We start from the raw sequence: 13,679 nt of genomic DNA, 5'->3' as shown, positions 1-13,679 counted from the left end.
CAAGAGATTATCCCTTTCTTTAGGCAGATCTAAACTAACAACATTGGGCTTCATAAAATAATTTTAATTTTAATGGTATCCACATTTTTAGCGTCGTATTTATTGTTATTGCTGATTATACTGTATTTTCATTACAAAACATTTGATGACTTTGAAAAACATTTTAAATTGAAGAAATTTATGCCTATGGAAATGCTTATTTTTATGGCGTTTGCTTATTTTATATTTACCTACATTTATGGCATTAATATTTTCTGCATGTATACTTCAGTGTTTACGTTTACTTTTAAAATGCAGTTTTTCATATAGGAAGGGGGAGCGGTTGTTGATTTTTCTGTCGGATATTTCTGGAATGAATGGAAAACCAGAGTAAGGGAGGGATGAGAGGTAACGCGAAAAAATAAAAACAAAAAGAAATCCCCCTCTCAAAATTTATTCCTGGCAACATTTTCCCAGTGACGCTTTGGTTTAAAAAGCGACCTCTTTTATTCAGTAGACTCTCTTGTCTCCGGGAGATAGTCTGCTTCCTCTGTTGTCACTGTTAGAGAATTGGCATCTTCTTGGCTTGCGTGTTTCTTTGCACATGATGTGACTCGGTGTTTATTTTTGCACGTGCAAAAGGAATTTCCCACCTGCCTACTGAAGTGGGTGTTTTATATTTCATAAAAGCAGATCGCAGAGTAATTTATTCACTTGAATAATAATTCGAGAAGAACTGTTTTTATTTTGCGTTACTTTATTCCTATTCTTGTGCACTGCTTGTGAGAAATTTTCATTTCCAATTTTAAATGTCACACGTGCTTCATGCAGGAGGATTTCAACTCCTTTGGCACACATCTAGTTTTGGACAACGGACCCTAAGTCAGAGGTACATTTTTATTTCTTTATATACTTAATATAAGTTATTTCGATTAGTATAAATTAATGCATGAGACTCTCGTAATTAATTAAAATTTCTATTTTGATCGAAGTGCACTAAATGTTGGTTTTTTGAAAGTTTTATATTCTTCAAAATGTATTATAACAGAAGTCATTCACCTGGCCCCTTCTTTGAGGGAAGATGTAGTTCCGGAAGAGGGCATTCCTATAACAATTACATAAGCGATATAATAAGTTCTTTGCCACCTAGAAATCCAACATTTCAGAGAGTTATAAATTCTGATTTCGGGAGACAGGAACGTTCCAGAAGCCCAGTAAGGGATTACACAGGAACAAGATTGTCAAATTTTAGGCCGATATCAGCAGCACTATCTGGTGACACTTCGCCGGTTCTTCGGCGTAGAGATTTTTCAACCGTCTCTTCGCAGGCGTTAAGCGAATCTCGTTCTTCGCCCATAAATTGGCTAAATTCTGATGATTACAGTTATAATAATTCGAAACCAAGAAGTTATTATGATTTCCCAAGTAGCAATTCTCGATATAGTTCATACACTTCCCCAATTAGAAGGCCACAGAGGACTGATTATTCGGATTACTTGCGACCTGTTTTACAGGCCAGACCCATGTTAAAGAGCAATTTTGTTCCTAGATCCCGTGCTGAGCGAGAAAATGCAGGTATGCCAATTGTACGTGAAAGAAAGCTAATAAAATTTCGTGAAATTACCAACGATATTTTGAATAAAGTTCGGCGAAAAATATCGTGGGACTTAGATGAGGAAATTGACTCGCCTTTAATTAATGAAATGAGGAAATTAAATCCTGAACTATCTGATGACAAAATAGTAAATGAGAAAACTAGAAGTCGGGAAAGCAGTTTAACCAGATTTGGTTCCCGAGACTATTTATCGAACACTCGTGGTTCATCTCCTGCAGCTGGATCTCCTAGAGCATCAGCTTCTCGACGTTTATCTGATGATCATACTTTAGAGCCTAGGTCTCCTAGTTGTTCAAGACGCTTTTCTTCGCCGAAGACTACTATAGCAAGAAGAGCATCAAGGGAAAACAGTTTTGATGCTTTAAATTCTGCTAAAACAGCTCCGGAATTTAGAGATCCTCCCATACCTCCCCCAAGAAAAAAATCCTTTAGCTCAGCTCATAAAGTTAAGAAGTCTCGAAAATCATCTCTTGATGATCTGGATGAAAAGAGTTTGAATCATAGCATAATTGCAGATGAAATTAAAAGGCAACAGGGTGCTTCGAACCTCCAAAGGCTTCTTAGTTTGGCAGATTCATCGAAGGCCTTAGAACGTCCTGAATCGATAACACAAAACGAAGTAACATGTTTAGAGCATAGGCGGAGCAGTGAAGATCAAAAAAGCAATGAAGTTTCTCCCAGTGTTAATTCCAATTTAGTTTCTGCTGATAGCACCGTCGATAATATTCTAACTCATCCTCGTAGACGTCGTCGTCTTCACTGCATTTCCAATGATAGTTCCGATCAGAACGTTGAAGAAAGCAGATCTCGTTGTCGAAGTCGTGCTCGCAGTAGAGTTAGAGATGACTCTTTACCACAAACTGTATCAGCAGAAGTGACTGTGAATGATGTTTCTTACCCCATAAATAGAATGCACAGGAAATCTGTGAAATATAAAGCAGATAATTTAACACCTGTTCCTATATCCAATGAATCCGTGACCCCCTCCATTCAGAATTGTGAAGTTTCTCCTGTGATAAAAGATATAAAATCATCTATAACTAATAAAAAAGACAACAGTCGTCATCCAGGGTTAGAGGATCTTAAACTTAAAACTAATATAATTACTATCTCAAATAAGATGGATACAAATTTAAAAAGCCCTGTATCTCCTTTAAATAACAAAATGAACGCTGGTAAGGAACATAAATCGAATGATAAAATTTTAGATGTAAAGTCAACTGTAGATAAGAATCAAAAGGTAATTAATAAATATGATTCACCGTTGAATAGCACTTCTAACTTACACAAAATAAAAAATAAAAAGATAACCACTGGCAGTAGTTATGCCGATGAAATAGCGGATAAAAATATTATAGGGAAATGTGAAGAGAAAAGCGATATGTCGGAAAGAACTAAATTCCTGTCGAAAGCTGAATCTAATTTGGACAAAGTAAATAACAAAAAAGTAGTTAACGCTTCTTTTATTGAAGAAAAAATTTCTCATGAAGCTAAAAGAAAGGGACAAACGAGTCATAAGCAACTTTTGCAAACCAATATTGAACCCAAATTAACCAAAATTAAGGAAAAGAAAATTCCTCATGCTTCTATTTCTGAAAAAAGTGCTTCTAAAGAAACTGAAGGTATTATAAAAAGTAGTAAAACGAACACTAATAAAATTGCTACGCCTTTAGATAGTCAGAGTAAAGAATCTGAAGAAGTAATCGTAGTATGTAAACTGCCACAGCCGAAAGGAAAAGTCGAAAAAGCAAAATTTTCGGGTCATAATGCCTCCAATTTTTACAAAAACATTCCTGTTGACCAAGACATCGTTGTTTCTATTGTGAAAAAAGACGATGTTGTAGGAAGTGTGCATATTTGCGAGAAAAATAAATCGCGGCATGAAAATTCATCTGCGGTATTACCAATCATTCCAGTAAAGCAAGCATTTCCGTTTTCGGAACCTATACGTGAATCCCAGTCAGGTTCCTCAGAAATTTGTGATATTCAACCAAAAGCTAAAAATTCCTCTTCTACTGCTGGGAGGAGAGACAATGAAAATAATGAACTTCATGTAACTCATACCGTTGTTTTAAAACCCAAAATTCAAAAGAAAGATTTGTCGAAACAGGTAAAATTCGAACCACAAAAAAATATTAGTGCTGTTCGATTAAATTCCATTCCTGATGTCATTCAAACTACCATTAATGTAAATATGAGATCTGATGTGAAGCCAGATATTGCTAGTCAGGCGAAGCAAACGACAGTGTATTCTAATATTCCTGAAGATCAGTTAAAACCTGATAAATCTTTTGTATTACCAAACATTAAGGAGAACATTGTTAATAATGAAGTTGTTTCAACTGCTGCGCCTAAAGATATTTCTAATGAACCTAATGATCGAAAATGTTTTAAAGGTTTGCCGAATATCACGAAAAGTGACATTTCACTTAGTAAGGAAAGGAACCATAAAGCTGCTGGTGCGTCTATTCTGTCACAAGATGTGGCAGTGGCAGACGCTGAAAGCGTTACTACTAAGACTATTCTTCAGCCCTCTGTTTGCAAAACTCATACGGACAAAGATTTGGTCAAAATGCAAAACACAATTCTTACAAAACCAGATATCTTGACATGTACGAATGAAAGCAAAGCTTCACAGAAAGATCATGCTATAGGAAGCAACGCTGCAGTACCTAATAAAGAAAAGGAGGAACTACTAGAACAAAATAAAACAGAATGTCCCAAGTCCGACAAAAACATTTCGAAGTCTTACAATAAAGCGAGGGAAGAAACTCATTTGAAGCTAACTCCAAACCTGGCTCGTAAAAATGCTGAAAATTCGAAAACTTGCTATAAAAGATCTGCTACTACGCCTGATGTTAATGCAGTCCTGGAAGAACGTCGTCCTAGCTATTCAAAAAGCGATTCATTATTGTCTGGGAATACACATGATGAGAAGTCTTGCAAGAAATTTGATCATGTGATGCCGAATTCTAATGATGCACCGACTGCGTTATTGAGTAAAGAAGTTTCTTGTACTGAAAGTAAAGGAAAAGATAACTTAATTTCCCCTACTGACATAAAATTCGATAAAAATGGCAAAATTCCAATCTCTAGGCCAGATGATAAGCATATGGAGAGAAATTCAGCTTTGGAAGAATCTCGGAGAACTCAGAATTTGCTTAAGCCCTCACTTGCTGTGGAATCTAAAACTCTGACTGAAAATGAGCCCCTTGTGAAACAAGAACAGATCCTTAAAAATCATGTCGTGGAAAATTCCTTAAATAAATTATCGCCTGCCTCGAAATACGAAGAAATTTCGAAGGACGCTGATTCAGTGAAGTCCGCAAAAGTAGATGCTAAAGAAGGGAAAGTTTCAGAAAATGCCGAGAGTGAGATTAGGAATATAGCACAAAGAATCGATGATTCTTCTGCCGTCAGAATCAAAACTGTTTCAGCCACAACTAAGGAGAAAGTCTTTTCTTTAGTGAACTTACCTACTTCTGAAATGCAAAGTATATGTCAAGATGTAAATTTCGACAAAATTAAGTTAAGTAAAAATTCAGCACCCACTTCTAATATACAGTTAGTTTCGGATAATAAATCTGTTGAGAAAGATGTGTCTGCTGTTATACCACCGGTATCAGAAAAACTGCACAGTGCTTTAAAGCCTGAAAATGTAAGAGATGAAGATATGATCAAAAAAGTGCCTGAAACTAATTCTTTGGAAAATCTGAAAACCTCGTTTACACTGCAATTAGCATTTAATGAAAGCAATGTTGCAAGGACACTGGATGTGGATACAAAGTCAGAAGCACGTAAGCTGCCAGAAAGTTCGAATACTGATATTATGCAAGTCGGCAATAAAATAAGCAGTCATTTATTAAAAGATGAAAATTCGAATCTTCTCATAAGCAAAACTCTAGAAGGGGGTATTCTTCAAGAAATATCAAAGCCTGACGTTATAGGTAGTCATAAAGAACTGAAAGATGACGCCATTCGTAACAAAGAACTTTCTACGGAATTGACATCCAAAGAGAATATCTGCACTGCTGGTTCTAAATTACATTCTTCACATTTAAATGATTTCGAAGCAAATAATATTGTTTTTCCTAAATTAAGCTCTTCTTTTGAATCATCGCTTACAAATAAACTTTCTGATCAAGAGAATTTACCTAACTCTATAAGCAAGCAGACAGACACAAGAGAGAAAAAGGGAGATATATTGAACTATAGCAAAATAAATAAAGCGCGCAGTGCTGATGACACTGATTTCAAATCGGAGGTTGATCTTGAAAAGAAAAAGCTCGAATCTGCAAACATCATACACCAAAGTTTTGCTGAAAGCCAGAATAATTTGAGTGACAGTAAATCATTCTTTCATGTCCCAGAACCCAGTATTAAGGGAGCAAAGTACTCAGTAAATACAAACTCTTCAGTTGAGGCAGTGAACGATTCAATGAACTTTGGTAAAAAAGCAGTCAAATGTCCACCAGATTCCAATTGTGGAAGTTTAACTGACAGAGAAAATAAAGTAATGTCAGATGCAACATCAGAAACTGAAGGAAATATCTCTAATGGCATTTCAAAAGACTCTATAATTTGCACTTCAGATAACTATATGAAAATAAAGAAAACTTTATCTCAAAAGGGTGAACTGGAAGCTTCAGATTTAGTCAACTCTACCACTTCAGTTAGTAATAAGAAGTTCCTAGAAAAAACAGAGACAGAAAGTGTAAAAAAGACTGATGCAAATGGCAATGAAACTGAACTCATAAATGAAAATTATCCAAGTCTAACAAACAAGGCAAAAGAAGTGAAGCTGCTCCCTCGTAGTCCTCCACCAGTTCGAATTGGATTATTTATAAAATCGGATCCAGAACCAATACCAGAAAGTTCCTCATCCTCTGAAGATTCTTCGGACTTGTCTGATGATGATGACACTTCTGCAATAAGGCAATCAAGTGCACAACTGTCTAATCACTGCGAAGCACAAGGAAATGGTGAGTAACTTAATCACCGGGTGAGTAAAACTTAGCATGTTAATTAATAGACTCTTAATTTTAGTAGTAAGAACCGTTAAAGATTAATTTTCTAACAAATTACATATTCTTTAAAGTAATTATATTCTTTGTGTCTAGGACTCTTGTTTATTATGTGTATCCAGTTTCCAAACTTTCATTGGTGATTAATTCTAACAACTAATTTTATCTACTCTAAACTATATTCCAATTCGTATGAAGTCATTGTAGCAACTATAGTTAAGCAGTTAACATTATGCTTTTCATGCATTCACACTCTCAGACTGATGTTTCAGTTTTTCTGTAATTAACTGAAACTAAAGATTAATTGGTTGGAATTGTTGAAGGCATAGCAGAGAGGACTATCGTATGAAGTCATGGTAGCAACTATAGTCAAGAAGTTAACATTATGCTCTTCATATAGTCAATCTCTCAGACTGATATTTCAGTTCTTCTGTAATTAACTGAAACTAAAGATTAATTGACCGAAATTCTTGAAGATATAGCAGAAAGGGATATCTGACTAAAGAAAAGGTATGCTTCCTATGGAACTTTGTAAAGAAAATTATATCTCATTTGGGTTGCACAATGGGGGGGGGCGAATCCTGAACAACAACTCATGCAACTAGTGCTTTGGCTGGGGTTTGAATTGGGGTCGAACTACCATTATTCAGGGTTTTATCCATTCGACCATTGGTGAACTGGAATATAAAGGGAATATTTCCTAAGCGTTTGAAATATTATATATACAGTGTGTTTCGTCATTGTTCTGAAAATAATTTGATTTCAATAGACTTCATATACCGCTTGTCCCTTTTCCACCGAACTAATAAGATTACTCTAATATCTTTGCATTAGGAATTTATTTTGGAGATAATTTATTTCCTTTCTTTTCGCCTGTATTTTCTTACGTCGTTGTTTCAAAAAATTTTGTGTCGTTTATATAAGTTTCGATTTTCAATTAAATACCTTAAAGTAGTTAAATCGAAAAACAGTGAAACACATTAGAGAAAACCAAATTAAACATATTCGAGTTAACAGTGTCCCAGACTGCACTGGAAAGATGCTTCGATTTGAACTGTAGTCTTATATGGAAGTAATTTGACGAGGAAGAATGAATCGCCGATTCGCGAAAGACTATTCTGCAGCACCTTAATGTTCCAAATTTTTTTACCAACATTCAGAAAATCTACATTTTGAATAAATTACGCATTGGTTGTTTCAACAATAATTTATATTACACTTTGAAAACTAGGCCGCAATATCAAGTTCAAATGTTAAAAAAAATGAATTTAGTAAACTGATAGTATGATTTTCCAGCAACGATGTTATTATGACAAAATTATTGAATAACAGTCAATTGTTAGGAATGAAAGAAAGAAGCATTTACTTTAGTGGTGATTAGGAGGTTTGTTTGACCTGTTTCAAAATTTAAAAAAAAAAAAAAAAAAAATCGAGTAAATAATTTCCAATACATGATATTTAACATTTGTTATGATTTAAGTCTTATGGACATAATTAAAATGCAAGCGTTGACGTATGATTGTAAGCATTCGGCATATAATCAATCTATATGCGATCTTAAAAACATCAGGCTGAAGAGGAGCAACAAAATTTTAAATTTGAAGAAGAGCAATAAAAAATTTCAAACTATAAAGGAACATGAAACTTAAAAAAATTTTATGGCAAACGATTTTGTACCAGTCACTTAACATAGGGCATTAGATGTGCCTTCTAATAGTAATTACAACAGAGCTGCAATTATTCCTGATATTTTTCAACGGATATTACAAATGAAATTTAATTTATATTTATTTGACGCACCAATTAAAAAAGGAAAAACTTAAGTTATTAATTTTTTTGCTTTTAAATCGCCCATTTATTTAATCAATAGCAGACTGATTAAATTTGCCAAATAAAATAAAAAATTAAAACCTTTTACTTTGGCAAATGGTACCACTCTGGGTGCATGAAAAGATAAATTTAAGGTCTTGTATTTCACGCTGTGGCTTGCCAGAAGTCTCCTTCTAAATTCCTTTTCTTCTTTTCCTTCAGTTTCGCCTGAGCTGTATTTTATATACTGAGCGAAAAAAATAGACCTATTTAGAGATATAAAAATATTCATGTAAAGAAAATTCACTTCGCTATAGTCCCTAAGGGAAGTATTCAGGGAAGACTTTCTAAGGGAACTTTGTTCTTGTTACATTTCAGATACGAAAAACTACGGGAAACAAATTCAACCATCCAATTGAACCGCTGCCCACCTGCGGCTATAAAATCTGAGCAATAATATCATTGGTAGTTCCGGACCTGGGTTCGATTACAGGCGAACGGGCTGGCTGCATGGGCGATTTCGTGGTTTTCTCCATGTTTAACCGGGTATACGAGTCAATTTCCCTTAGAATGTCCTCGACGAAGGCATTCCCCTCTTAGGCAGATATCCCTATTATGCTTTACCGTAATCAGCTAAACTAATCCAAACGAAATCAATTGAACCGCTGATAATAGAACTCGGAAAAATTAGGCTTATTTTATGTCTCGCGAGGGCTATCTTGCTGGAAAAAGAGGGACTTCGAGGAGGACTTGTTAAGGGAACTTGACTGACACGTAAAATAAAAGTAATAAAAAATGTGCCTTTATAACTGTGTACGTAAGCTATCGGCTTTTCTTTGTACCAGTAATGCAGGTTATTTATATTTGCATTTCCTTCGAAATTAAGACCATAGCTTATAGTATGATGAATGTTAAATTTTGTCAAAAATAAGTTATCGATCACTGCTAATACATAATAAAGCCAATGTAAGTATTAATAAGCCCTGTGTTTATAAATTAAAGAAATACTGTACAAGAGGTAACTTGTGCATAACATTAATTTCAGTAAAGCTATCAGAATTTTGTTAAATACATCAAAATTACATGCCTTATTGTGCACAATCACATTAGTAATTTTAAATCTCCGGGTAAGGAAGTGAATGTTTGTCCAAAAAATTATTTCTAGCTGCGACACTGAATTATACATTTTCAAATAAAGGTGTTTTGTTTTCAAGCGAGATATTTAGTTCCACAGCCATCTGAAATAATGTCGATTGCGGCTGGTTCATTTCTTATCTGACATCCATCTTGTTGACATAAACTGCCATAGCTTCATCTCTGTCTTCAGTTGCATTAGCATCTCTATAAAAAGCTCCCACCTTGCTTGCTGCTTTTTAACTGTTGTCAATTCGAAGCAATGCAAATGACCTTCAGGAAGCTATAAAAAGGGAACGTTTGTTTCCAGACCGGGGAGCGCCTCCTTATGTCATACATTGAGTTGCTTCATCAGGGCGTGTAGTATTACTGGAAACATTCTAGTAGAAAGGTTCTTTATGCAGAGAAAGGTTTTGTTTTAAATGTCTGTTATTAGTTGTTACGAGCATTTCTATGCTGAACGCTTTATTTAGATTATAAATATATAATGAATCATAAATGACATGAAAACATGAATGAGTCTAATGGTAGAAAAATGATGCATTGTAGTATGTGGCGTAGCATGATTTTTTTCTATTTCTCTATATGCGTGATTTTACTCATAGCGCTTTCGGACGCTAAATTTATGCAGTTTTATAGTTAATTTGGATTCGTTAAATATACGCTTGTAACATTAAATAAACATATTTGTAGTGTATGTATATAAAAGGCTTTTAGATTGTGCTATAGCAAAAAAAAAAAAAAAAAAAAAAAAAAACTCTCTTATAGGTTAGGCAAATTTATAAAAATTTTGTTAAATTGTATCTTTGTATATTTCATTTTCTTTGGAAACATGCTGACAATGGAAAGTTCATGAGGCTGTTTTATACATTTTCGATTTGGGTTTTCGTACTTGAATCCAACTTGAATAAAAATATGTAACTTGTATGCGGGCAATTAGGTTGTATTCATTACATTTTTTATTTAAAATGTCTCCTTTATCGGAGATTTAATATTCTGTTGTATTTGTTTCTATACATTTCCTTTCACTTAGCGAGTTTTCCTTCGCTTTTGCGACGTTTAATTCGAGTTAATTTCTATGACTGTCAACTGGATTCTGGAACAAACCTAATAACACAATGCAGCTTCAAAAAGGCGATTAAGCATAATTTAAGGAAATTATATTTTCTAATATGCACTATTGTAGCGTATGAATAATGAGTGGATTAAGAGATTGGAAGCTTCCTCCATTGGGACCAATATTTTGGGGTTATTCAGCTGAATACTAAATTACTACGAAGTTTCTTTTGAAGATACACACTTTAATAATTGTTTTTATTATTAAATACAAGCAAGCTGCTGCCAGTTTTCTCATTACTTAAAAAATGCTTTTTTTAGAATGTTTGGACATTAATCATTTAGAATAACAAGACGATTATTATTATATCCCGTATTCTGATTTGTGGCTCTAAAATCTAGAAATAACATCTAACCTTTGATAAAGGAATGTTCAAAATTCTAATTTGTAATCTAAGTATATTTAAATCATGCATTTTTTATCCGTAGTATTGTCTGTTGTTGAAGGAAGTTGCAAATCATCTCTTTGCTAATTACCCGTGAAAGTAAGTTTCAAGCCAAATACTAAACTCAGAGTTTGCCAAATTACTCTTTCTTTGCCTGTTTCATTATCCTAAAACAGTTATCTGATCAATTTTTTTTTTTAAATTGTGGTAAGACTTCTCCCCCCCCCCCGAGTTTACTGTTAAGTTTACGTTCTTGAGCCTTACATCCAAATGTATATTTATCTTTCACCGGCTAGCAAACTGAATAGCGCTGCGACTTTCTTTTCATTGAATTCTAGGTTTCAAGCCCTTTCCCATATTTTTAAGCGCACAGCAAACCGGAAGTTGCTTTAATTAGTCAGCTCCATATGAAGACCTGATATGTAGGAAAAAGTATAAAAGAGCGGAAAATTTAAATCTGAAAAAGAATCTCCCCCTTTCCCACCAATTATAATTACGTTATCCAGTGCACCAACTGTAATTACGTACTTTTTATACTTACGTGTTTAGATATTGTTGATTATAGGAATAATGTTTTTAGAATACTTGTGTATAATTGAAATTTTTAGAAAGCCGTTGTAAATCTGTTAGCAAAGAAGAAAGAACTGCTATGCTAAATCTTTAATCTTTGCAAATTGGTTTTATTCTGTGTCATTCTGCTGTCTACGTTCCTCACGAAACTTAACGATGGTATCCTGGCATCCTTCCCCTTAGGTAGATAACCCTTAAGTGCTTTCCGTAATCCAACCCAATATATCCGCATGCGAGTTATTTACGCATACTTAAAATCCCGTCTTTGTTGTTATACATACGAATGTCTTGATTGATACGTTTTCCTAACCGAGCATGCTACCTTCCTTAAAGGGCACAAGTATTTGTTCTGTAGCTATTTATAAAATTCTAGGTGAGGGGGTGCTGTGTTTTGTTGTCTATCTTAGTCGTTCGCAAACAAGAGCCTATTGTTTGCGTCATCTTCGTTTTAACCTGCTAGTTACAGCTGGGGAGAATTAAGCTCAGTTAACCCACTACAGGTTTGAAAATTTGAACGCCTCTCAACAAGTCAATCAAATAAGTATGTGTCAGCTGGCAGGATATGCAAGTCATCCATCTTACTTTTAGAGGGGAATTTCGTGCAGAATAAAAATGATCTATTTTGTTACGCAGAAGTACTTGAGAGGGACAGTAAACATATACTTATGACCTAAATAACTATCTTATTTTACAAATTTTTCATTTGATTAAAAAAATTTGATAACCTCAATTTTAATTTTCTATTTCTTTTTAGATGCCGCTGTAGGTCGGGACAAAATTAGCGAAATATTTGTAACTGTTGATATGCATGCTACGTACATATACCAGGTGATCCAAGAGTAACAGAAAAAATAAAAATTCATTAATTGGAAGAGTATAGTTGGTAAAAATAATTAATTAGAAACGCAAGTAGGATTACAAATTTTCCTATTCAACAGAAGTAAGATAACAAATGTGAAGGCCGTCATTCGTGAGAAAAGTCGTCATACGTTGCATGATATTGTGCACAGCATTTGACACTATTCAGCTGTAATTCCTCTCACAGGATGGCAAATACTAACTTCCAGTGTGATGAATGACGTCGGTCGTCTTTTGTACATTAATGACTTGAAGTAAAATTGTAGCTATTCAGGAATTTTTTATTTATTTATTTAAAAAACGTCTTGCATCTTTCTGTGCAGTTCTATCCAATCCGCAATTATCTATACTTTTCGAATTACTCAATTATTACTTTTATTGTTATTTTTGGATTACTCTGTATGTATGGGTAGAGATTAAAAATTTGTTAATTGCAGTATGTGAGGTTAGTTACAGTCAATCTCACAACAACCTTGCAGTGCAGATATTGAAGTGATAAACAGAAATCGTGTACATTTATAGTGTTAGTCATAGGAAAAGTAGCCACTAAACAGTGACTGTTCGTCCGGGACTAGATTGCCATTGATCTGTACTGGCTGTATAAGTGTTTTTCTTTTTGGGGGGCGGGGAATTCTACATATCCCATAGAATGGCATCTCATATTTGAAATGAATTCCTTAGGATGTCATCCCGATCCTTTCAGAGACCGATATCCATCCCATGCTACCTCGTAATTAGTTACATGTTTAACTAAATTGGAGAACTTGACACAAATTCAGCTTACTTTAGTTCTTTCGCTTAAGTGACGGAATTTTTTTTATCTTTTTCACAAAGCTATGCATGTTATTTCCGAATCTCACCGTATATTACAACATACTCATGATAAGATTCTTACCACAGGAATGAATGAATAAAGTTGTTCAGCTTTCTTCCGTAACTAATTTGTTACGTAAAAAAGTGGCACTCTTATTTTACAAAGGCGTCAGTTATTTTAAAATTTTACAGCGGCTTCGTTTAAATGATGATTAGAGTATCCTGGTATCGTTTAAGAATCAGCTGCATTCAGCATCAGAGGAAACAGTAGGCAGGCTTACATATACATATTATATGAAACAGTTTGGTTGTTAAAGATATATATCGATTGCATAGTTGTTAACAATGACAGCCAAAGTATACAGACGTACTTAC

At 34.3% G+C, this 13,679-nt stretch overlaps 1 protein-coding gene across 6 annotated transcripts in view; it reads left to right on the top strand.

The window, feature by feature from the left end:
• Positions 1–874: 874 nt before the first annotated feature.
• LOC118203737 (uncharacterized) overlaps positions 875–13,679 on the top strand; it is a 55,991-nt gene continuing 43,186 nt past the window's right edge. For all 6 annotated transcript variants that reach the window (XR_015038480.1, XR_015038479.1, XM_085807537.1 and 3 more), the window contains exon 1: positions 875–6,576. Coding sequence is in view for 4 of the 6 variants with exons in the window: in XM_085807537.1 (XP_085663663.1) it covers positions 1,014–6,576 (5,563 nt within the window). In the remaining 2 variants the exon portion in view is untranslated. The remainder of the gene's footprint in view (positions 6,577–13,679) is intronic.

The sequence above is a fragment of the Stegodyphus dumicola genome, chromosome X1 (assembly GCF_044657685.1).
Source record: "Stegodyphus dumicola isolate Sdum_Otavi_A_Nest chromosome X1, ASM4465768v1".
NCBI lineage: Eukaryota > Metazoa > Arthropoda > Arachnida > Araneae > Eresidae > Stegodyphus > Stegodyphus dumicola.
The sequence above is the reverse complement of the archived record's forward strand: the minus strand, read 5'-3'. Positions and strand labels throughout refer to the sequence as shown.